General features: G+C 37.7%; 1 protein-coding gene and 1 long non-coding RNA gene across 2 annotated transcripts; one reads left to right on the top strand and one right to left on the bottom strand.

Annotated features, from left to right (window-relative positions):
- Nucleotides 1-2,725: 2,725 nt before the first annotated feature.
- Nucleotides 2,726-5,251, bottom strand: LOC128132020 (uncharacterized). The gene is made up of 3 exons (XR_008229947.1): nucleotides 5,071-5,251; nucleotides 4,326-4,392; nucleotides 2,726-3,301 (listed from the first exon to the last, which is right to left on the bottom strand). It is a non-coding gene; the product is annotated as an uncharacterized LOC128132020 (long non-coding RNA).
- Nucleotides 5,252-15,953: 10,702 nt separating this feature from the next.
- On the top strand, nucleotides 15,954-16,457 carry LOC128132311 (alpha-amylase-like). The gene has a single exon (XM_052768834.1). It carries the CDS (start codon nucleotides 15,954-15,956, stop codon nucleotides 16,455-16,457), a length of 504 nt encoding a protein of 167 aa, XP_052624794.1.
- Nucleotides 16,458-27,273: the final 10,816 nt, after the last annotated feature.

The following is a 27,273-nucleotide window of genomic DNA, read 5'->3' as shown; positions in this document are numbered from 1 at the left end:
CCTCTTCCATCAAAGTAATACGCGTATCGCCCACGAACGGTACCCAAATCCGACCCTGAAACGTCAGAAGCCCTCGTCCATCCTTAACGAACTCTGAAATTAACCCAACGACCCGCTCTTTCTTCTGCATCTCTGGTCTCACAGCCTCGGCCTGTGCTTCACGAATAGCATCCAATACTGGAGTCATCACAGTCAGTCTCAAACATACATCTCGCAATGGAGTGCTCTCCGCCCTGCGGCTCAATGCATCGGCCACCACATTAGCCTTGCCTGGGTGGTACAGGATCTCACAATCATAATCCTTGACCACATCCAACCACCTCCTCTGACGCATATTTAAGTTGGGCTGATCCATCAAATACTTCAAGCTCTTATGGTCTGTGTATATCGTACATCGAACCCCATACAGGTAGTGACGCCAAATCTTGAGAGCGAACACTACTGCCCCCAACTCTAAATCATGCGTGGGATATCTCGCCTCATGAGGCTTCAGCTGCCTCGACGCATAAGCTATCACATGACCCCTCTGCATCAACACTGCACCCAGTCCTGAAATCGATGCGTCGCAATATACTACAAAATCTTCCATCCCTTCCGGGAGAGCTAAAACCGGGGCTTCGCACAACCTCTGGCGAAGTGTCTCAAAGGAAGTCTGCTGCTCGGGTCCCCATGAGAATACAACACCCTTCCGGGTCAATCTGGTGAGCGGCACTGCGATCTTGGAGAAATCCTTAATAAATCTCCTATAGTACCCTGCCAACCCAAGGAAACTCCTGATCTCAGAGGGTGACTTCGGCACCTCCCAACTCATCACAGCCTCAACCTTGGCCGGATCGACCAATATCCCTTCCTGATTAACTACATGTCCTAGAAATTGGACCTCCCGCAACCAGAAGTCACATTTGGACAACTTTGCATAGAGCTCCTCCGACCTCAATACCTCAAGGACCTCCCTCAAATGCTCCTCATGCTGCTCTCTAGATCTCGAATACACTAGGATGTCGTCGATAAATACAATCACTGACCGATCCAACATCAGCCTGCATACCCTGTTCATGAGATCCATGAACACAGCCGGGGCATTGGCGAGCCCGAAAGGCATCACCACGAACTCATAATGCCCATATCGCGTCCTAAACGCCGTCTTCTGGACGTCCTCATCCCGTACTCTCACCTGATGGTACCCTGACCTCAGATCAATCTTGGAAAACCAAGATGCTCCCTGCAACTGATCGAATAAATCATCGATCCTCGGCAACGGGTAACGGTTCTTGACCGTCAACTTGTTCAACTCCCGGTAATCAATGCACATCCGGTGTGAACCATCCTTCTTCTTGACTAACAGAATAGGTGCTCCCCACGGCGAGCTGCTCGGCCGAATGAATCCCTTCCCCAGCAACTCCTGGAGCTGCGAGGACAACTCTGGTATCTCTGGAGGTGCAAGACGATAAGGCACCTTAGCAATAGGCGCGGCCCCCGGAACCAGATCGATACCAAACTCTAGTTGCCTCACAGGAGGTACTCCCGGCAGCTCCTCGGGGAAAACATCTGGAAACTCACGCACCACTGGGACCTCCTCCACTGACCTCGGTCTCTCGGAAGCCTTCCGCGTATCCATCACATACGTCACAAAACCCTTACAGCCCTGTTGTAGACACTGCCTCGCCCTAGCAGCCGAACAAAAAGCTGATCCCGAACGGGTACCCTCGCCGTACACCGAAAGAACTCCCCCACTATGGTCTCGTATAGTCACCAGCTGACGCTCACAGTCGATGACAGCGCCGAATCGGCTCAACCAGTCCATGCCCACGATGACACAAACATCACCCATCGTAATAGGAATCAGGTCAATTGGGAACTCAACCCCGAAAATCTCTAGCACGCATCCCCGGAGAACCTGCGTGGCACAAATCACTCTCTCGTCAGCTATAGAAACTCTCAAAGGCCGGCTCAACGACTCACAACTAACGCTGATATGCTGACTAAAAGCTAAGGATACAAAGGACCTACTCGCACCCGAGTCAAATAACACTAGAGCAGGCACAGCGTTCACAAGGAAAGTACCTACACATATAATAACATAAGCATAACATCTCGACTTTAAAATAAATACATGAATTACAGCATACCTGCCACAACATCGGGCGCAGCGCGGACCTCCTCCGCAGTCAGCTGAAAGGCTCTCCCACGAGCCCTCGGGGCCTCGACCTTCACCGGTCGAGTCTCAGTAGCCCTGGCAGTAGGTGCAGATCCCTGACGAAGCTGAGGGCACTCGGCCTTCTGATGGTCTGTCTGGTTGCAATGAAAGCAGACCATAAACCCCTTGGGGCACTCCTTAGCAATGTGCCCCTCCTTGCCACACTTGTAGCAAGCACCAGCTCGACACGCCCCATCGTGACCCTTGCCGCACTTTCCGCAAGTGCGGCCCTTCGAACCTCCTGTCCTCGAATCGGCGGACTTTATCCGCTTGGCTGCCGGCTGGGACTGAGCCGGTCGCCGGTCCACCCGCTGAGACTCGGCCTCCTCCCTGGCCTGGGTCTCCAACTCGATCTCGCGCTTCCTGGCATTCGCCTGAAGCTCAGCAAAAGTATGGTAGGTGGAGTTCGACACAAACTCCCGGATATCCCTCCTCAAAACACCCAAGTACCGGCTCATCCGAGCCTGCTCTGTGGGCACCAGCTCGGGGCAGAACATCGCCCTCTCATGAAACCTCCGTGTGATCACTGCAACTGAATCAGTACCCTGCTTGAGGGTTAAGAACTCCTGAACCAATCGTTCCCTCTCCACCGGGGGAACGTACTCGTCCCTGAACATAGCAGTAAACCCCTCCCATGTAACTGCTGTAATCTCTGCCAAAGTGAAGTTCGCCGTCACGAACTTCCACCAATCCTTCGCTCCCAGACGGAGCTGGTTCAAAGCGAACCGTACCCTCAGGTGCTCCGGGCATGAACAAGTGTAGAAGCACCCCTCTATATCCGCGATCCACCTCATCGCAGCAATCGGATCCTGCGTCCCATCGAACTCAGGTGGCTTCGTGTTGCTGAACTCCCGGAACAGCAACGAGTCACCCCCCTGTGGCCTGGCAGCGGCCACAGCTGCGGTAGCTGCAGCGGCTGCAGCTTCAGTCAATGCGGCGTACCGCTCCTCAAACGTCTCCATCAGGGTGGTCTTAATAGACCCAAGCATCTCCGGGATCTCAGCCCGGATCGCCGCAGCTACCTCCTCGTGAATCATCTGACGAATCTCCTCATCACTCACACCGCTCGAACTCGCTCCGTGGCGTGGCCTAACCATGATGTCTCTGAAATACAACATAAAACTATCAGAGACTCCATCGAGTATAATCGCACTCGATAACGCAACCCCACTCGGTCTCCGATATTCAGGGATTCTTACTTGGGTCTCCCACTGACCCGGTGTCTTCGGTAGTACGGGCCCAATACTATCGACCACACCGCATCAGCATTCATCCCAAGTCTTCCTCCCCAAACCCCGGATAGTGAGTACTCTACTTCTGTTATGCACTATCTACTCGTACACTATCAAAGCATCTCATATCGGCAATCTTCCCTAGACTAAGGTATCACAATTCAGGCCACTCTAGTCCTGTCATGAATACCTAGTCTTCTAGCATGCATAACAATTCATATCATATAATATTGTAAGGTATTTTGGGGATCTTTACCGTTCGGGCGCTGACTGATCGTACACACTGCTTCTTTCTTGTTTACCACAAAATCATTCATAAAAGTTTATGTCTTTATTTGTAAAAGTTTTCCTCAAATCCTCGGTTTGAGTTCAGTTACGCCCGAAGGTGCACCCGAATCCCTCAAACCAAGGCTCTGATAACAATTGTAACAACGCAAATTTTCAAACAAATTTTTCATTTCAAAAATAAAGTATTTTCATTCAAACAAAGCATAATTATTCCAAGTGTTATGTCAAAATACAATTCATAGAGTTCCCAAGATCTCAAAACATCAATCAGTGTGTACACATCACGCCGGCGCCTTCCCACGGTCCTCGCTAGTACCTGAAACACATACGTAACAATTGTAAGCATAAATGCTTAGTGAGTTCCCCAATATACAACTTACGCATATACGCCTTTCCAGGCCCTGACCTTCCGGTCCACAACACAACGCCTTCCGGCCCATAACATAACCGCCTTCCGGCCCATAACATATTGCCTTCCGGCCCATATAAACATACATAGCACGCATAACAATTAACTTACCACATATAGCACATATATCACATATCATATCCGACCTTCCGGTCACACAGTCAAACCCTTCCGGGTATAGTATAGTGAGAAGACTCACCTCGTGAATACTGAAAGCTAGCAAATCCTGAAATCACTCGTGTTCGATCCGCCGAGCTACAAACTCCCTATAACATCATATATCTCTTATTAACACTTTTATCTTCTAAGTTAACTGACCCTAAGAAGTCACACATAGGTCAACTCTGGTCAACGGTCAACGGTCAACTCGACCGAACTCGGCGAGTGCCATGGCGACTCGGCGAGTCTAGACGTCCTCCAACCCTCTAAGATTCCCCTTCTACTCGTCGAGTATCCTCCTTGACCCGACGAGTTACTCCTGGAAGAATCGCGGGGCCACCCCGACTCAACTCGCCGAGTTTGAAGAACAACTCGACGAGTCCCAGTTATTCTTCAAGCTACTCGCCGAGTCTGTTCATCGGACTCGGCGAGTCCATGCCATGCAACCGCTCAAACTGCTTCCTAAGGTCGGAACTGCTTTGATCATCCATAGGTCTGGCCTTCCTAGACTGGTCCATCACGTAAGGTCCTCATTTCGGTGCTCATGATACACCCCAAGACTTATAATTTACATATTGACCTAAGGCATAAGGATTCCAATCCAAAACCTTCATCAATTCCCGAAATGCACAGGCATGGGACATTCTGGACCTCCAAAGGTCCCAATACAGGGTTACAATCGTTTGGGGGACTAGGGTAACATTCAATCTATCCACAAAAAAAAGGTTCCATAAACCCTAATCCTCTAAACACATCACCATAGCAGAGTATACTCGAATTCTTACCTGGATGATGTACTCTCTGTGTCCCCAATCCTCAGAACGTGACTCTCTTGCAGTTCCTTTAGCCAAGCCCTTCTCTTCCTTGCACAACAACTCCTTCAAAATCACCAATGGCCTTTAACCTTGCTCCAGATGCACACAATCGATTTAGGGTTTCTCTCAGAAGGCTAAAGTGAACAATGACGGCCAATAAGTCCCTTTTATACGTCCCAAACCTGAACGGTTAGGGTTTTCGCTAAACAGCGTAGACTCGCCGAGTCCATATCTGGACTCGTCGAGTCTAGTCGCGAACCCGCGACCAGGTCTGCGGTCCTACTCGGCGAGTCTAGACTCCAACTCGCCGAGTCCCCTCTTAAAACACCCCAAAAACATAATTTTAACCATACCTGAGATTCCGGGCTGTTACATTCATATATAGAATTTCCAATGTTGAAGCATTTCAACATTCTTGACTAAATTTGAATAAAATCTCAAGCTAAACTTTTAGAAATGAAATGAAGTAGAAGTTCCTCTCCCATAATTATAGCAAAACAACTTTTCAACCCAACAACTTTGCGAATTGAAAACTTTGTTTTCTATAATTATCATTGCTAACTTGCAACACTTACCATAATAATTATGCTCCCACTAGCATAACAATTATTTTGTTACTTGCATAACATTTATGCTCCCACTAGTTGTGACATAAATCCAGAAATTAGTTGGACTTTTAGAAATCAATACTTTATTGACTTCCTTACCAAAGTTCAGATTTCTGACACGAGATGCTTTTATAAGCCTTTATTCAAGCTCACATATCTTTTATTAGAAAGCTCATATATGTGTCTAAACAATTTTATAACTTACAGCAATAAGTCTCAAATGTTTAGACCTTTTGCCTTTTCTCACAATTCCAACTATGAAGAGAGATGTCGTAATCATAATCGAAATTGAGAATGCAAATATCACAATTGCTAACTCCTTAAAATCTACTTAGTGAAAGGGTTTCCTCGCAATCATTTTCATGAATTAGAGAGAAACCTTATGACACTTATATTTTTTTTATTGTGTATGTGTTCCTATCCATATGAATTTTTTCATAACCATAATCTTAAGACACGGTCAATGACAAATCCAAACTCATATGGACTGAACCTATGTAATGTTAATTCCTTGCCACTCGGTAGCACCAAGGCCTACCATGTCTTCCAAGTTAGTGAGCAGCTCATCCTTATTGTTCAATGAGCTTTCACTGACCAAGGTGATTTGCCCTATGCAAACAATTGAGTATGCTTAGAACTCTCATGCATAGTCAACTTTAACTGGAATGGGCACAAAAAATAAGAATATGTCAACACGATAGGTTACAAACCTCAAGTCGTGTACTAATGATTAACAATAGGTTTACTCTTCATTAGTCCTTAAAACTTTTCAAGATCTTTAAGACTCCCACTAACCTCTTGACGTATAAGTTTCTCTCTGTCAAGAAACATTAATTGACAAACCAATATTCAAGTGTCAGTGGGGATTCTTATCAAGACAAACACTATTGAAAATCGTTCTTAGTTGATCTTTGTTTTATCCAAAACATTACAACTTTCCAATTTCAAATGTACAAGAGTAAGAAACATTTTACTCTACATTTGTTGATATGTCACTCAATATACAATCTTCGAGGATGACTCTAAGATTTGATTTTGGAACGAAGTATGATTCATCTTAATTGATTTAACCATTTCGGCAATTCCTGATTTATCTTCTTAGCCAAACAAATGCACTAAGGCGTTCTTAGAGGATCAAATTGTGATATGGTTTTTACAATCATTAAGATGATCAAAAAACACGATACTCAAGTACTCTCCCATCTTTTCATATTGGAGAAACTTTTGTCTTTCTGCCTACATTGATTCTTCTTTTCGTTCTGCTATACACTGAGACCTTTTCAATGACTCAGAATTATACTTAATCTTGTAAGCATAAGTATATCTACTAACTTTAGTAAACCATAACGAATAGACTTATCATTTTTTGTGGTGGACCTGACCAGCGCACAACCAAGTGTACCCGATCCCCCTAGTCCTTCACTTAAGTCACCTCTGTATGTGAACAAGGAATTAATCGTAATTTTCCAAAGATGAAGGTTCTCATTCATCATACAATACAAGTCGCATGATTCCAAGTTTCTGTCAAATTGAAACTTGGGTGATGAGAATCTTTCCTTATTTGGTAAATTTAGACACTACCACAAACGAAATAATCAAATCCATAATGCTAAAAATACAAACATCAATTTTCACATATGTTATTGCAAGAAAATATAAAATAAGATAAAAAAAATTCTTTATTTATATAGTTGCGGAAAAACTTTTCCTTACAATGCAATTACAAATGAAAACTATGTTATTACAAATTTCTAAGCAATCTATCATAACTCTTAAGCAGCAGCTCAAAAATCCGATCATCGAACCATGCATTCAAAATCCATCTCTTCGTGATCAGACTCAGCATGCTTTTCTTTTAAGCTTCCCTTGATCCTACAAAACATCAAAATGTAATCTTATCACATCATGTATTAATAATCTACCAATAGGAACTAAATAGAGTTAAATAGTGGACTTACCTGAAGCAGAGTCAAACTTTTTGACCTCACCATTCTTATGATCCTTCAGGTAGACACGACAGCTTCACAACCAATTCTCATTCTCTTGGCAATAGAAACATAGGGGCTCTTTGGGAATGGTACACGGGTCAATCACAGACTTAGCCTTTCCCTTTCCCTTAGAAAGAGAAGTCTTTTCTGGACTTCCAATGTTTCCATTGTCAATGTCTATGGATGTTTGGGAAGCAGATCTTCCAATCAAATTTGCATTACTAGTGCGCCAAATCATTGTTGATTTAGCACAATTAGCAAATATGTAAGATTGATAAGGCACATGTCGCGGTCTGTCATATAGTAGTCTTTAACAAATTGACTATACGACTCGCGAAGTGACTGAAGAACCAAGTCAACAGCCGACTTCCTTGAGACATCGACTACTAACGTTCTCAGCCTGTCAATGTGGGACTTCAACTCCAAAACATGTGCACGTATAGATCTTCCATCTTCATGTTTGCTATCCAATAGGGCTTGAGTGACCGTGAACTTTTCAAGTCTTTGAACTTGTGGGTTAGGGAGAATAATTGGAGGAGGTAGAGGAAGTGAAGTATGATATTGCGGAATATCATCTTCATGTGGAAAGCCTTTTCCAACAGATTCAGGAAGACCATAGTTTTCTGACCTAGACATATATAAAGGGAGAAATTCGAGTTAGCTGATTTAAGTCCTTAATATAACACCCAAAACGAAATAGTCAGGCTAGGACCCAACACAATATTTTACAATTGCGAAGAGGGATGTCGTAATCCAATTGTAAAATATTTGATGGTAGGTAATAACGATTTACCAATTTCCACCATGAAAAAGGAAATATATTATTAAGTTTTAATTGGATTGAAATTCCTGGATCCTTTGAGATTCATTGAACTTTTCAATGGCATGTTTAAATCTAGATTTTGCCCTTCAAGTTTGTGACTAGGATGCCGAGGATCACAAACAAGGTGTGAATAACCATGAAAATTATCTTGGTACACCCAATGTTACAAATCACCTAATCAATGTTCCGGTTAACCACATACACTCCATTGATCTATGATTAACATCACGCTACCCTTTGCCACACATTGTCAGTCCCATATTAGTGTGCCGGTTAAGCACACACGCTCCATTGATCTATGATTAACATCATGCTACCCTTTTCCACACATTGTCAGTCCCAGATTAGTGTGCTGGTTAACCACACACGCTCCACTAACGACTTAACAAGGTGCAAAGTGCAATTTCATAGATTAGCACAATTTTCACATTTTCCTAAAGTAACTAAGATTGGGAATTTAATAAAAGTTTAGTTACTTTATTTATTTTTATCATTATACTTTTAATGATGGAGAATTAATGTCCTATCCTACCCATTTGGCTAACGACCCTCCACCAGTCAAGGAAGCGGTGGGTGATAGTGGACACCTATTAAACCACAATTTTATAGGCAGTAACCTTGAACTCCCCTTATAGTCTGGCTCCGTGAATGGGCCCTACTAACGTTAAGACTGGCTTTTCTTATATATATATATATATATATATATATATATATATATATATATATATATATATATAACTTTTAATATAATTGTAACAACCCAAAATTTGTTCCCTCACCATAACCGTTTCGTCAATAAAACTCGTCTTTAGCGAATTGTTCCGCTTTCGTCTTTGAACTAGGTCAATTAAGTTAAAACTTTTATTTTGACCTTGTAAGTATCTAAACATGTTGGAAACATGTGAAAACGTCCCAAGCTAGTAATATGAAAATTATAGTTTCGACCATATCGGGTAACGACAACTTAATCAGGCGCGACCCAAAGCATCGGTTAACGTCGGTATCGGGTAGAATTCCACCGTATATCCAATTCAAACGCTATTTAAAGTGAATTAAGACTCATTTGGAGCCTTTTCACTCTCTCTCTAACCTCTCTCCTCAATCAAATATTTAGGTCCAAAAATCATCCATTTCAAGCTTCAAAACACCAAGGTAATCATCCTAGCTCCTAGTATAACATCCTTAGCCTTCATTTTCATGTTGAAATCATGGAATAGGACCATAAACATGTGTTTACGGCCCTGGAACAACCTTAGGCCGTGAACACATGTAAATGGGGTTTTTGAGCCTTAAAACCCATCCAAATCACCATTGGTGCTTAGATATGAATTAAGGACTTATTGGATTGGACTTAGGACACCTTAAACTCAAAATTTGAGGAGTAAACATGAGTTTACTGCCCAAGAACAAGCTTGGGCCGTAAACTCATATACATGGGTAGTAAACTCCTTTTTGGGTGTTAAAATGCAACTTACACACCTCATAAGCCTTGGAATAAATCCTAGAACCAACCAAAAATCATTTAGAGGCCTTAAACATATCAAAAACCCTCTAATTGAGAGTTTACGGCCATAGCATATGCTCCAGGGGCGTAAACTCCTAGAAGTGTGTCATTTGATGCCCTAAATTCACCCAAAGTCTTGTAAAAATTGAGTTGAATCATTTGTGATTAGTCTTTGACCTTCAAAACATTTATGAATGATATGGGTGAGAGTTTACGGCTGTAAACACTTAGTTTACTGCCATAAACTCATCTATTGGTCCATAGGGTTAATGTCATTCCTTGATAATGCCCAAAAACCAAACCTAGCAACACCCTTCATACCATTTAAGGCCATTTAAAACATAAGAACACCCACCATGAGTTTACGGCCGTAAACTCATGGGGATGTGGTGTTTAGGGCTGTGAACACTCCTTAGAGTTTACTCTTGAAGAGTAAACTCCATATGCTAGTCATTCATGTCCAGAAAAGTCACCCGGGTCACTCCAAACGCCTATTTCGAAGTGGTTTCACGTCTTGGAATGTTTAAGTGTATCTAATTAGTAATTTAAATCTAATTAGATATATTTGTGTATTATTTAATATATTACATAGGAACCTCGCTCGTATTCAAGCCTCGATTCAACGTTTAGCATCCTAGTCGTCACATTCCGCGATCGGTGAGTTCATACCCCTACCCTTTTTCAATGGTTTTTCAATGTTTTCAGGGGGGAATACAAGCAAAAGTACAAGAATATCTTGTACTTAAACATTTTTATTTCATTGGAAATGTTTCATATTTCACTTGCTTTTAACAATTGAAACCGTATTAATCAGCTGTTTAACTTGCAGAACCAGTTATAAACCAATTTCATATCTTATTATATAATGTTATATTATATATCTCACAAGTGATTTGTACCATAATGTTATTGTTAAAAGCATTAGATTTGTTATATGTTTTGTCCTCGGTAAACACTCCACAGAGATACACGAGTGGAGGATCATCTTTATAAAAAGAACATAGAATAAGACATTTAGCATTATTACTCACTACTAGAAAAACAGCCTTTTACGACGCTCATTGCGCGTCGTAAAAGGCTCAGACGACGCGCAAATGCGCGTCAAGGAAGGCCCTGTCATAAAGAGAGACGACGCGCTTTTGCGCGTCATCTATAGACGACGCGCATTTACGACGCTCATTTACGACGCGCAATTACGACGCGCGTTTACGACACGCAATGCGTATCAGGGAAGGCCCTGTCATAAAGGAAGACGACACGCATTCGCGTGTCGTAACCTTACGACGCGCATGTTAATGACACGCAATGCGTATCAAGAAAGCCCTTGTCAAGAAAGGCCATGTCATAAATGAAGACGACACACATTTTTGCGTATCATAATTTTAAATGTTTAAAACAAATATTATTTATAGATTTACTTATTTTAAAATTAAATTTTTATTTAGTGTTTCATAATAGAAAATAAAATATCATATACAAAAAATAGAATCCATTGCATAAATTTAATGTCATACAAATAATCGTTCCATGGAAAGATAAAACAAATCAATAGAAGTTGTAACAAAAATTTACAAACGAATTAGATACAAAAAATACAATCCATTGCCCCTTTGCTTATTCAAGATCAACCTACAAGTAGCTAACTAATCTGTACTAATTCACCTTTGTTTCTAATCATTTTCTTAAATACTTTACAAACATAATTCATCCATAGTACCTGAACTATAGTTGCAGCCTTGTTTCTTCTTCTTCTTCTAAACTCATCTCTTGCAACCGTTGCTCTAAGCCTGGTCTGAATAGATACAATACCTCCTTGTCAATTATGTGAAAAAGAGAATTGATTTGTAGAGAAAAGGGATGCATAATTAACAGCAACACATAAAGGTCTAGGAGCATAGATTAAAAAAAAGAGGCATCAATCTCTCCAAAAGTGCCTTTGACAGATGAAGAAGTGAGTTCTAATATTTTGTCAACAACAAATGAACATTGTGCATGCTCATTACAACATTCTTTGACAGTAATCTGAGTGAATAATCTTATAATGAAAATCATGCAAATCAGATTTATATAATATATCTCATCATATTTTCTTGCAAAATTTATAAAAATGTATGTTAGACTAAGTTACATTAGAACCAGAAGAATTATCAGTCAAAACCTTATCAAAATCAGATTTACTTTCCTTTTTATCCAGAGTGACAATTAATCAGCACAAAACATACCACCTGACCTGGAAGGCTGCCCTAGCACATAAGCACTGGTTGAAAATGAAATCTTTTTGTCCAACACATTCATACACATTGATTATTGGTCATTAGATCCATGTTGATAAGATTAAGAGGATAAAAGTGTTACTTGCCTCTTCACATGCATACTGATCTGCGCAAGAGGTAGAAGAAGGGCCTACATTTTATTGTTGTTGATATTCATTTGCCCAATCCCCACTTGCAGGCTTGACCTGGTTATCCTCAATAGTCAATTCCCCATGACTCATCTTTGAAACAAACTGAAGGAACTTGCAGTTCTGCATATTATTTGCCAAACCAAATAAATAATATACTGATTATAAAATAAAATTAAAAAAAAGCATTTTAATTCAAAGTAAGTAAAGTAACCTGAAACTTTGGATTGGTGTTCTGAGCTAAAGTGTGTGCTAGCATTCAGGTCTGCTCCATAGCAGCCAAAGATGGAATGTTTGCACCTGCCATTCGGTCCACAGACATCATCTGCGTTTGCTCCTGAAATCAATAACATAAGAATTACTAGTAAGTCAACATTTCACTATTATTTTAATTATTGATGTGAAAGAGCTCACTAACATGCTGGAATTTAAAAGCCCAACCCCCAGTACCATGTTGTCGCTCAAAGGATAAAGCCCAAGCATTTGAGTCCCCACCGTGTTGTTGGGAAAATTCATCAGCCCAGCAATACTGATCCAGCTCTGCATATCTACCAGGCATGTGCTCCCTAACCAACCCCCCATGATTATCGATCTCTAAAAAAGATAACAGAGCATTCACCTGAACAAGTATTTTAATGTAATAAACAAAGAAATGAAAGTAAAATTGCTATTTCTTGCATTTAATTATAATCTTTAATACCATGTTATTGTTGAGTTGGAGTACTTCATGGACATCATAAAGGAACATGATGTATTGTGAAATTGAAAAGAATTTCGTGAAACATACAGAGAGAAAATGGTTTCTTGTAGCATCGATTCCCTGAGCCGAAATCACATCTTCAATGCTATCTGGATGGCTTCTTTCCCAATCAATCATATAGACCTGAAAAAAGACATGTCACTTGCAATGAAAAAAGACATGTCGTATCGACGAGAAATCTCACAACTTAAATCTTATAGACCTGAAAGAGGGTATTTAATTTTTTTAGAAAAGAAAAAATCATTTTACTATTTTTTTTTAAATAAATTGACATTAAGCATATAATACAGGGTTTTCATCAACCAAGAAGATTACCATACTAAAACTCAAACACCCCACCCATGCAAACTTGTAAACAGCCGAGTACCCAAATACCGGAAATACCTGAGCTGATTTGATAGAGTCGCGATGAAACTGACATACTTTTCCTAAAGCATAAACCGCATTATCATATGCCATTATATTATCAGGCTGGAGGGCATTTGGGTGTCTTATTACAAAATTTAGCCTTGAAATAACCTCTGAAAAAATCAATAAAAAAGTCAACAAGTCAATTAAAAGTCAATATAGAATGGAAAGAGAAAGGATTTGCAAGATCTAATTTACCTCCAACAAGAGGTTTAATTACAGAGCCGCCATGTTCTGCACACACGCCAAGTCCATATAAAGTTGCCTAAAAAAAGTCAGCAAGTTAACAAGTGTAAAATCGTAAATATGAAATTATATACACAAATTCTGACCTGTCGGATATCTGGATTCTCATCATTGCATGCGTCAACAAGGAAGGGGATCTATGTAGCATAATATCTGGTTTGTAACTAAAAAAAATATTAAAAAAAATATGAAGGTTAAAAAGGTAATTATGGTAAGTACTATGCAAGGTAATGTACTTTAAAGCTGTTTGTGACACTGCTCTGCCATGTTATCAAAGATTCAAATAACAATTCATCTCTCTTCTGTTGTCTTATCCTTGTCCTTCAAAACATTAAAAATAATAAATCTAATTGCTTTAAAAAATGTATAATCAAAATAAGAAAATAAAAAATGAAATTGGGATTAGAATACTCAATACTTACCCACATGGGCATTATTTAAGATGATAACTCATCAAAGAAAGGTAAAAAGGAAGCTTTAAATGTTTCCACTAAAGTTCCCAAAATTTCACCAATGTCTTAACAAAAATAGTCAAACAGATAAGGTTTATAAGATTCATGTCAATAGTAAAAAAAATGGTTATTTGTTGGGAAAAAAGAAAAGTCAACAAACTTGGTCAAAGACTTCTTCTTCTTGCTCTTTTTCTTCTTTAAGAAGCTCTCCTCCTTCTGCATCAAAATCTTCAGCATTTGTCCTTTCAGCTCTTTCTTTTTTTCTGCTTGAACTTGCTGTAATCACCTGTTTTATTTCATCAACAATGCTTCTCACTTGATTTTCATCTAAAGAAAATGTCAAAAATTGGAAAAAAAAACATAAATCTAATGTTTAAAAATTTACCTGTTCTTGCAAGCCAACCACAAGCTCTCTGAGCATGAACTCACCATGTTTCTCTCTCAAGAAGGTAAGACCTGAAGGAGAGACATTGATGTTAGATCCACCCAAAAGTAAATGTAAATCACATAGGACTTTTCACAGCTTATCTAAGAAAAGTTTATATAATTTGTGGTTCTTTATTTATTACTAATGATAGATAGCCAACTACAGCCGACAACTTTATACTTTCCTCTTATAAACTTTCATCTAGTGAAGATCAATTTTAGCTGATCATATGAATGATGTGTTTTTCATCACTTACACAATAAATTCAATTTTCTATCAAGTACATAAAGTAAGCTTTTTTTATGAGGAAATGAAATTCAATTGTATATATAGTACATCAATAGTGACTATTAATTCAAAAAACAACACCTATCAGAGAGAGAGAGAGAGAGAGAGAGAGAGAACCTTTGAGAAATAATAACCTTCAGGCACAAATATTTGAAGGCTTAAGTTGCCCTCATTGGAAGAGCCACCATCAACTAAAATTGTTTGTGTGTCAGCTGAATTTCATTTTCTAAGGTGAATTGGAGATCTTGATTTTGGTACAGGAGGCTGAACTCCTTTTAGCTCAAGTGTAACAACTTATGCATCTTCTTTGTACAGATCCAAATATCTAATGAGACTGTTGTTTGCATCAGCTATGAATAGTCTCCCTGACAAACAACATTAAAAAAGTTTAATGATATGTACTCTATAATGATACTGTTGTTTGGAGACTTCAGATATAATAAGAAATCAATTGAACTTGGGAATTAGGAGAAAGAAGAAAAGAAAACAAACCTTTGCATAACAGTTAAGCTACATAACATCTGGAATATTCCTTGAGCATGAAAAATTCCCAACATAATCAAACCCTAACTTACAGAACCATGAAATCAAAAATAATAGAGATGCAAAATGAGTATATTCAAAAGAAGTTGAAGGATTTCCAGTTAGCAATGGAGTAAATCGTACCTGTAGATGTCGTTATTTAGATATGTAGAGAAGAAGAGAGGCAAGTCATGGCGTGTGAACAGATAAGCCGATATTAACATAGAATCTTCAAGAGGATTACTCGGTGGAGAAAACCTAAAACTATCGATGGAGATTTTTGTGAGGAGTGATAAAGATGGAATCGGGGAAAAGTTGGACCAGGGATTATCGTGAAAGTCAACCGTTAATTCTCCCATCCTTCTGCTTGAATTTGAAACCTAAATCGTGTTTGAACTGGGTGATATGGAAATGTTCAGACAAAATATGGAGAACAAAGGCAAAAGAGAACGAGACAGGGTTTTCAAAAAAAATGGGATTTTACTTTTTCCCCTTTCTACTACCGAGTACAACAAGGGAATCAAAGCCGTTGCAGACATAGTTATAAATCACAGAACAGGGGAAAAGCAAGATGGAAGCGGGAAATACTATATCTTCGAGGGTGGAACTCCAGATAAACGCCTTGATTGGGGATCTTCCTTGATTTTCAAAGACGACGACTATTGTGTTGGCAATGGAAATATCGACACAGGAGATCCCATTACAGGTTCCCCAGTCATCGATCACGTAAACCCTATAGTCCAAAAGGAGTTATCTGATTGGATGAATTGGCTCAAGATTGAAATAGGGTTTGATGGGTGGCAATTTGATTACGTAAAAGGGTATTCCTCGAGTTTCACCAAGATCTACATGACCAACACCTCTCCCTATTTTGCAGTTGGAGAGCTATGGAGCTCGTTAGCTCATGGGCAAGATGAAAAACCATATTAAAATCAAGATAACCATAGAAATGAACTTATGAAGTGGGTGGAAGAAAGGGGGGTTTTGGCAGGGATGATCTAGGGTTTTCAGCCAGTGGAAACAAAGCGGGCTTTTTAATTTTTGGATTTCATTTCCCCCTCGGAATGAAACGCGCGTTTCATTAAAATTTATAAAGCGACATGGTTAGACGACGCACATTTTATTTAAGGTGCCCTCCGTTTTTTTATTAGACACTAATTTTAGGGCACGCAAAAATGCGCGCCCTCTATGCTTCATATTTTGTAAAACTGACATCAACTTTTAGGGCACGCTCAAATACGTGTCCTCTATCAGCGCGTGTCATTGATTGCGCGTCGTAAAAGGCTGTTTTTCTAGTAGTGACTTGTAAACTTGTTAATCCTATATAAATGGAGACACGTCCTCGGTGAACACTCCACAGAGATACGCGAGTGGAGGACCGTCCCCGTAACCAGAATCTCTTAGATAGGGAGCATGACTTGAGTGTATAGATCTATACGGGGCTGACTACCCCGCACCTGGCTGCTAGCTACAAACGAACCGAAATGGTTTAAGGGTGACGAAAAGTCATAAGGTGATATGGACTACTTATTGCCATATTTAGTCTATTGTATGGTTATGGAACTCGCAATTAGGATAACAGAGATTTATTTAATAGTAATAATGGATAAAGTACTTAATTTACTTTGTTTTATATTAGTTTTATATATGTGTTAAAACTAATACATCTTTCACATTTGGTAACCAACATTCAGGAATGTATGGGACTTTCCTGGGGAACATCGTACATAATTAGAAAAGTGTAACAAACCGGATAACTTTACATTTCATAATGGTAAACGTGTTTTTCAGTACACATCTTTCACATTAGGAAAATATAGGATTTTCCTGGGGTAATCACAATTCATAGCCGAAACCGTGTAACATAATAGAACAACTAAACTTTACTTTTAAGAAAATAAGGAATTTTCGTGGGTTGTAACTTTTTCAGAAAACATAAACAAACCGCTTATGAACTCACCAGCTTTATGCTGATTTTTAAAATGCTTGTATTCTCAGGTTCTCCTTAGATAGGTACCCTGCGACCTTTTGCCGAAGACAGAGCGTATGAAGTCACGTCTTTCTTTTGTCTAAACTTATGTATCTATGAAACTTGTACTACTTTACTTTTCAACTGATGTAACGAAATCTATGTAATGTAATGTTTTGTGTTTTACTTCGTTTACTATGTACATTGGTTATGATATTCACATGAAGTCACCTCCGCCCCGAGACGTTTCCGCCTTCGGTTTCGGGGTGTGACAATAATAAAAGTATAAGGGTTGAATTTTAGCTTTTAAAACTCTAAGGTTTGGAATTAAAGTTTCATTAGTAAGACTTTACAAATTCTAAAACTTGAGGGCAAGTTTTGAAACTTATCAAAACTCTTTAATTCTATAACTTAGGAATTAATGTTGGTTTTATGAAAAGACTCTTGATTTTCCATAACTTGCGGACAAGTTTTGGAGTTCATTAAAACATTTATGATAAGACTTTTCATGTTCCATAAGTTGAGGACAAGTTATGAAACCTATTAACAAACATTTAGATAAATTCAAACAAGGAAAATTATCATATAATATTCTATTGATCGAATGTAACTCATATAGCCAGGCAATTCATATCAAATAATACAAATAAATAACCTATTATCTTAATATTTGACAATTGTCATTTCATTTCCGTAACTTATGAGTTTAATGTCATTTTAAGGTATGAGACTTTTCATTTTACATAACTTGAGGACAAGTTATGGAGTCCATTAAAGGCATTTAAATCATTATTTTAATTAACACAATAACCAAATAATTCATCTATAATCTAGTTAAACTCATAAGAACAAGAGAATTCATATTAACAATCATCAAGAAATTAGCCAAATCATATAAACTAATACAAATCTTGAAATTATGAAAATTTTCTTTTAATTGGATAACCATGATCATTACCATATCAAAAAACAGATTCAAGGTTCAAAAAAAAGTTTGGGGTAATGATCCTAATCCAATTATGGCTAAAAACTCGAAATTCTGCACACAGGAGCACCAACTTTGTGAGTACATGAACTGGACTTGTCGAGTTGGTTTATTACTGGGTGGACTCATCGAGTCAGCCAGTGGACTCGACGAGTTCACCAGTCAGAAGGCAGAAAATCGATTTTTTTCAACTTTGAAAACCAATAAGCATCAAGTATAGCAGAAAACAATCATAGGCTCTGATACCACTGTTGGGTTTTGAGCACTATAACACACCTATGGCTCACATGAAACCCTAAATGATTTGGATCTATGTTTTTTGTAATTATACATGCATATTTTCAATTTTCCAGAGCATTGTCCTAACTAGCATACAAATTGTCAAATGAACAATACAACTAGTTGAATGACTTACCTTTTAGAAGGACTTGTAGTTCTTGACATTTGAAAGCTTGAGCACCTCAAGTGTGATGCCTCTAATGGTTCACAAACACCAATATTCAAGAGGAGGCTTGAGAGAATAGGTTACTTATCTCAAAATCAACTTCACTCTCTTATTATGAATAAGGTAACAATTTTGGCACTAGGGGTTTATTTATAGTGTAGTAAATGCTAGGGTTACACTTTGTAAACCCTAATGCTCCATGAACTTCCACATTCTTATGCTCCATGGGTTTAGCCTTCATGGACTATCCATGGATTATATCATTGGTTTAGCCCATCTAAGTAATCATGGATCATTAGCCCACACTATAAGAATCATTGATTTACATAATCAATCCCAATATATTTAATTAGTCTCCTTTGAGCACAAAATTAATTCTTGATCAGTACTAATTAGATAATATGATTTCATATTAATATATTATACTTGTAATATATTAATAAATCATAAATAACCTTATTCTCAAAAGTCCATCCTATCAAATTGCACTGGTGAAGGCAACCCAAAGGGACCATGCTACAATCGGGTCTAGTATATCCCAGTTATAATTATGGGCTTAGACACTTAATCCAATAGAAGGAAGGATGTTGATGATCACTGCAGGAGAGAATCTCCCGGAACCGCTTGTGAATAACGGTACGCTTTTAAATAAAAATATTTAAAGCTTAAATTTTTAGTAAAACTAGTGACAATTAAATCATAATCATAAATTGCTCCCTCATTTGAATAAATCGGTTCGTTTATATAAAAACTAAGGATCCTGGTAAGTGATCTATAATGCATAGTGTAAACATTAGATTCATATATAATTAAGATTCTACAGGTTTAGAGTGAGTGATTTTGCCTTATCTCCATTTCCTCATCTGGTTGTAGATTTAGGGCAGAGTCACTCAGTCGACTGTCTTCTGAATCTTAATTATATACGACTTGTATGCACTAGCGATTATAGAAGGACATGGTTAGGATCATACTACAATATTTTATCACTATATATCGGAGCACTTTTACTGCCTGTACTGTTGGATTTGGTGTCTAAGCCCATAACTATATATGGTATGTACTTGACCCGATTGTAGCATGGTCCTTTTGGGTTGCCTTTATCAGTGCAATTTGATAGGATGGACTTTTTGAGAATAAGGTTTTTTGATGATTTATTAATATATTATAAGTATAATATATTAATTGGGAAATCATATTAATTAATTAGTATTGATCAAGAATTAATTTGGAATTAATTTTGTGATCAAAAGAGACTAATTAAATCAAAGGGGTTGATTATGTAAATCAATAATTCTTATAGTGTGGGCCAAAGATCCATTAGGGTGGGCTAAGTGGTTCATGGATAGTCCATGGAGCTTTAAACCATGGAGCCTTAGGAATACGGAAGGTCATGGTGCATTAGGGTTACATGGATGAAACCCTAGCGTTTGTAGCACTATATATTGAACCCCCTTGTGTCAAAATCAACACCCCTCTCTACATGTATGTGTGAGCCGATTTTATACTAGTTAAACCTATTCTCTAAATGCCTCCTTTGCATTTGGTGTTTGTGACACATTAGAGGCAATACATTTGAGGTGCTCAAGCTTCCAAAGGCCAAGAACTACACAAGAGGTAAGCTATCTAACTAGTTGTTATATTCAATTGTATGCTATTCAAGTTATATGCTTTGGAAATTTGAAAATTGCATTATAATTAGAGAAAACATAGTTCCAAAGCATCTAGGTTTGTATGTGCACCATAGGAGTGTTATAGTGCTTAAAACCCAACATGTACTCCTAAAAGCGGTACAAATATATTTGCAGTAGTAATAATAAGGATAGAACGGAAAGCACTAAAAACATATACATAGAATACACAATCGCTCTAAGCAATCACTCCTTTGAAATTGACTTAACACTTACTATCATAAGCAGTTCTGACGTCGTCATTTGACATGGATTGGCTTGGTACTCACCATACCAATATCATGTGCTCCGAAAATACCCTTTGCCTTAACTGACTGACTAACAAAATCTTTTCAATATATAAAGACAAACCCGACACAAAACTCCATATCGTCTCTCACTTCAAAACTCAGAAGTACCCATGCGAGGGGTACCACGCCTTCCTAACCAACTCCGTAGACAAGAAGCTTGAAGCGAAAAACATCGAGGATATCCCAAAAGTCCGTAACCTTCCCAAAGTCTTCCCAGCAGATTTCCTGGTAATACAACTCGTACAACCAATCAAGTTCAAGAATAGAGACTAAGGACCCCTGCAGCTAATCTATCACAAGTAAGTGTATATGCGAAGATGGTATATAATTAAGATTCTATGGAATTGGGATGTGTGATTCCGCCCTACCTTGTGTTCCATGTTTGGTTGTGGACTTGGGGCAGGGTCACTCATCCGAGTGTCTTTTCGATCGTAATTATATACAATTTTTATACACGAGGTGATGATAGATGAACCAGGTATGATTCCTACCATGAACTTCAGGACAAAGCTGCCCAAGACTACGAGTGGACATGATACCATTCGAGTGAACATAGACGAGTAAACCAAACCCACACCTCTTTCCCCAACCCATAAGTTCCCACTCTAGAACGAATTTCGGGACGAAATTCCCTCTAACGGGGGGATAATGTCACAATCCAGAAAATTTTAGATCCAGCAAGTCTAAACCCTAACCATGTATAAGTAAAACCACATTGCAATCCTTGTTACATTGTATCATCTATAGCCTTAGGGGCATGTTTATCAGCTAGTAACTAAGTAGGGATTGAAATCCTAAGTTGATTTAGGTTAGTACAAATCAACATAAGTCAAAAGTTTAAGGCTTAAACCATAAAGTATTACACTAAATAAGGTTTTCGTTCCAAAGAATCTAGAATCAAGTTGTTTTCGATTTATGGAATCAAATCAAAAATGTGTTTTCGGTTATAGAATTAAGTAGCATTGGGTTTTCGGTCAAGTATGACTGAAATCACCCTTTGAAGGACCGAAAACACATGTAAAGCCCACATTAGGACCGAAAAGACATTTGACCAAGCTCATTAAGACCGAAATCTAATCCCTATATATTTATGTTTAGCTGCAAACTCAATTCATTTCTCAATTCTTAGACCGAAAACACCCTCATTTTGCTCTCAAAACTCATCCAAAATCCTCTCAACTATCACAAAACATCATCATATCTTCAAGTGACTTTACCCAGATTCCTTCAAATCTTCATATTTCCATCAAGAACATTGATAAGGATCTTCAAATCTCCTTATTTTCAACCTAGAACACCAAGAACACCTTCAAATAATTCCCAATAACTTTTGTAAGTATTTCTTACATAATTTAGTGTTGTCTAACACTTTAAATTATTATTTAAATTATTTCATTAATTTTAAATACGATATCATGTATAAATATTATTAGGATACGACTACTTTCACGTATTCTAACCCGAGGATCATCGCTATCATTTCGCTGCCCACCCGAGAACATTCATTCGATGTGAGTTCATACTCATACGTTTTCGCTATTTTTCAATGTTTTTAGGGGGAGATACAAGTAAAACACAAGGAATCTTGTCTTAACATTTAAACAATTTCAAATTGTTTCAAACCATTTCAAGTTATTTCAAATGATTTAAACTATTTTAAACTACTTCATACTACTTCAAATATTTCAACTTTTGTTGTTCACAACACACACACACACACACACACACACACACACACATATATATATATATATATATATATATATATATATATATATATATATATATATATATATAATTAAGATTTAACATGCTTAGCACTGGTATTTCTGCCTTAACTCCTGTTCGTTGTTTGGTTGTGGGCTTAAGGAAGAGTCACTTATCCGACTGACTTTTCAATCTAAATTATATATGCCTTATATATATATATATATATATATATATATATATATATATATATATATATATATATATATATATATATATATATATATATATATATATATATATATGAGTATAAAATTTATTTAAATAAAACTTAAACCATTTTGTAGCATGTTGAGCAAAAGAGTATCTTTCTCAAATATTTAACTACTGTTTATACGAAATGTTACTTTACAAAGGCTTTCATTACATACAAAACATACATATCAACTATAATAGGATTTTCTAGAGGAACACACTAACATTTTCAAAGAACAAAGAACATACCTTTTCTTATAAAATGCTTATGAACTCACCAACTTAAATGTTGATACACTTTCAAAATCACTTGTATTCTTAGAAAATTAGTAGACATGTAGACTTGCAGGTTTTTGAGAAGACGGAGCATCATAACGTCACGTCTTATAGTTTTTGCTATACATTTTTGGTGTTATACAAACAATCATATAAACACAATGTAAACTTTATATTATAAATGTAATGGTTGTTGTTTTGATTACTATTATTCAATTGTTGTGATACTGTATATGACGTCATCCGACGCTGAACATTTCTGCCGTTCAGGTTTGGGGGTGTGACACATACCCATACACATACACAAAAACAATTCAACACACACACATATAACATCAACATAAATGGAAAAGTCCAAAGCAGGGGAAAAGTGCAGAGCCATTTTAAAGCATGTGGTAATATACATTATGGTAAAAGGTGGCATTAGTGTTGTGCTCCTGTTAGGTAGTATGTGTATCTGACATACCTTTTGTGATGAACCAAGATTTCAATCATATTTACCTATGGAGTTCTCAAAAATCCATGGATTAGAAATTATTTCAATAATGTATTAGATAGAAGTAGTCAAAGATTCAAAAGGAAGAAAATATTTCATCAAAATTTCAATAACCCATATTCTAATTAATAGAAACACAAAATATTAGTGGAGATTTTCGTGCTAGAGGTTTACCTGAAGGTGTGGTGAGAAGCAATTGAGAAGAAAAGTATACAGGAGGCGTCTACACTGACGGCGGCAAGTATGGTGTCATGTGAGATCTTAGAGCGATGGGTAAATCTTAATAGAAGAAGAGTAGAAGAGAAGCAAGGTGTCATGTGATATCTTAGGGCGATGTGTCAAAGGTAGTAGATAACTTTTTATCTATTTGCAATTTTAATACCAAAATTCTGTGGTTTTGGTCCAAAAAGTTTTGGTGGTGCAGCAATGGTCCAATTTTAAATACCTTGTGTGGTTTTCGTCCCTATGGTTATCATTTTCTTGTAGTTTTGGTCCATACCCTACCTAAAATGACAATTATACCCTTAACTGATTCTTTTTTAATTTCTTTTATTTAACTTATTATTATTTTAATATAAAAAAACCAAAAAAAATCCACCCCACTCTTAAGTGAATAACTCACCACCTCTCTCTCTCTCTCTCTCTCTCTCTCTCTTTCTTGTAAAGACCCACCATCGACTTCAATCCACCGCCTCCACCATCATCAACCACTACCACCTCAAAATCTTCAATAAATTGTTGCCACCATATCTTCCTCCATCTCTACGACAGAAGCTACCAGAGACTCCTCGCCTAAGCCAGCTTTCACATTCCGATCACCTCCACCATTGATCAACACCACTACCACCCGTCTACACCACCAATATCTATTTAATTTCGTCTCCTCGATGTGGACATCAAAGCACAATAACTAGAAAACTACAGATCAGAGAAGTGAAAAAAAAATAGATTGAATATGGAATACATCAAAGCACTTCAAGGACTTATAGGATTTTAGCAACTTAACAATGTTCTCTATTGATGCTCGATTTCTTCATTGTTGTTTGAGAACGGGAGGACACAGTAGGGATAATGTATGTATGTGTGTAGGGATAATGTGTGTGTGTGTGTTTCAACCTCTTCTCATCAGCAACCATCTTCGATCAACCTCTACCCACAAACACCATCTCATACCACTTTTCTCGTTTCATCTCCGACAACAACACAATTTTATCCTCAAATCAAACTGAAACTCAACACCAAACCATACCAAATCAAAATTAAGAACAAACCTTCAACATGCAACCCATATCAAAGCCTGCAATCTTTTCAAATGTTTTTAGTTCCAGAAATTGCCCCCTCAGATCCAAAAATTGAAATTGGTTAAAGAAATCAATTCCCCCAAAAAGAAGGCGTCGACAGGTTAAAGGAGGGAAAGGGAGGCGATGAGGGAGATTATCGATGGAGGAAGATGAGTATAGATGCACCGTTGACTATGGAGGTTCTTCGATCAAGTTTGTAGACGACAACCAATTTTTTTGGAATTTGGGAATGGGCTAGGGTTTGAACGGGAAGGGAAAATGAGTATGGTGGGGGTTTTTTTAATTTTGAATAAAAACTGATAATAAAAAAAATGAAAAAACAAATTATAAGGGCATAATGGTCTTTTTAAGTAGATAGGGACCAAAAACAATAGAAAGATCCAATTTTGGACCAGTGGTGCACCCACATTTCGTTTTGGACCAAAAGCACATAAATTTGCCAACCATAGGGACCATTTTTGCAATTTTGTCGCTGAAATATCATCCATTTTTAATTTTTCGGTATTAGAAAAGCTATTTCGGTTTATAAAATCAATTTATTTTAACTTTTTAATATCTGCAGCAGCATACAAATGTTAAAAAAATAAACACCCTTCTTATTACAGTCTGCAACCTTTCGGTCCACCTCTTCTACTATAGAGGGTTACAGAGGTGGTCCATAGACTTGATGAACCTTTTCTTCAAAAAAACAAATAGCACCTAAGTAAAGAAAAATGACTAAATATTAACTTCGCCCTAAAATATATTAAACCATCGGTTTGTGAAATGATACTTAACATTAAAGATAAATCTTGCAAAAAGGGTTTATAGTTTTCTAGATGGGAAATTGAGTAATCTAACCCTGATAAGTGATTTTTTTAACAAAAATGATCATTTTTTTGGTAAAGTAACCACATTCTCTAGAACATGTTGTTTCGAAAAAGTCTTCGGAATTCCGGAGTATGATTCTGAACCATGGTTCCGTAATACATTTGACTTTTTTTGGCGTGTATGTTTTGCTTTCATAAAATGTAATACATTTGTCATGATAACATTTGAAGTACATGGTTATGCTGTATATGTTTTGCTTTCATAAAATGTTGTTCAAATTATCTTTGTCATTGTAACTCAAAATATTCTCGCTAGTCGTTTTCTATACCCTATATAGAAATCGATTTCCCTGTGATCAACGCCTTTAGGAACCAACACAAAAATACCCCACAAACACCTCTATTCCCAATCTATTGTGGTATGTCTGGGGCCTTTTCGAGGGCTATCTTGAAGCTCTCGAGTGGGATTGAATCAGTTGGTTCGGTACCCCACTAGCAATTTGTAGATGTGGGCTCTCATACCTATAAACAAATCCTCATTTTCCAAAGAGTAGTCTCCCTTCTAATAACTATCCTATATAGTCATTTGGAATGTCTTCAAATCCAAAACACCCAAAAACCAATGAGCATGCGGTATATTGATTGAAATGCAAAGCTATAAAAAAAGGTTAGAGGTAATTAATTATTATATGAATACTCAAGTAATGTAATCAAAACAAAATTACACCATATCATACTCTACCTAAGCTAGGTAAAAGGATCCGTTAACCATGTCACTCCAATCAAATGTATCAATGTTGAAAGTTGACCTCACAACTGTCTACCAAGCATCATCTGCTCTATGCTCTACTAGCAATGAGATCCACATCATGATGTGCTACCAATTAATTTTTTGCAGTAAAGTAAGAATTGTTGTTAGAAGCGTATTATGTAATAAGAAAATAATTATATTACTTACATCACATGACAAACATCCTCCATGACTATCTTCATATAACCGTGTCCAAACACAAGCATAGCAAAACTGGTCAAATAATTGTGACCAAACAACAACGATCCATCTCGTTCTTTATAAACAATGTATATGGTAGGATCTAAAATATTGTCCAACGATGTTGATTGTTGCCATGTAACACCTTTCCTCTTCATTTGTATCAATAACAACTTATACGATATGTACAAAATTTTTTGGCGCTTAAAACGCCTAAGAGGTGCTGGCAATGGTGTTTTGTATTCATCCTATAGAATCTCTTTTACATCTAACGATTGAATAACTGGAGACGGCTGTTGAAGGCTGACATTCAACGACTGTTCGGGGCCATCATTCAGCGGGTTTTCGGGGGTGCTTAAGACATAATCATGCTCCCATAACTCATTGACATTATATTATCCCTATACGGTTCAATAATGTATACTTGTAAACGATGCAAAAACATAACGACCATAAACACTGAAATAATTCAAAATGTACCTCCATCCCCTTAGAGGTACCAACATCTTCTTCAGGAGTCTTATTGATAAGTTT

Source organism: Lactuca sativa, chromosome 2 (assembly GCF_002870075.4).
Source record: "Lactuca sativa cultivar Salinas chromosome 2, Lsat_Salinas_v11, whole genome shotgun sequence".
Classification (NCBI taxonomy): Eukaryota; Viridiplantae; Streptophyta; class Magnoliopsida; order Asterales; family Asteraceae; genus Lactuca; species Lactuca sativa.
The sequence above is the reverse complement of the archived record's forward strand: the minus strand, read 5'-3'. Positions and strand labels throughout refer to the sequence as shown.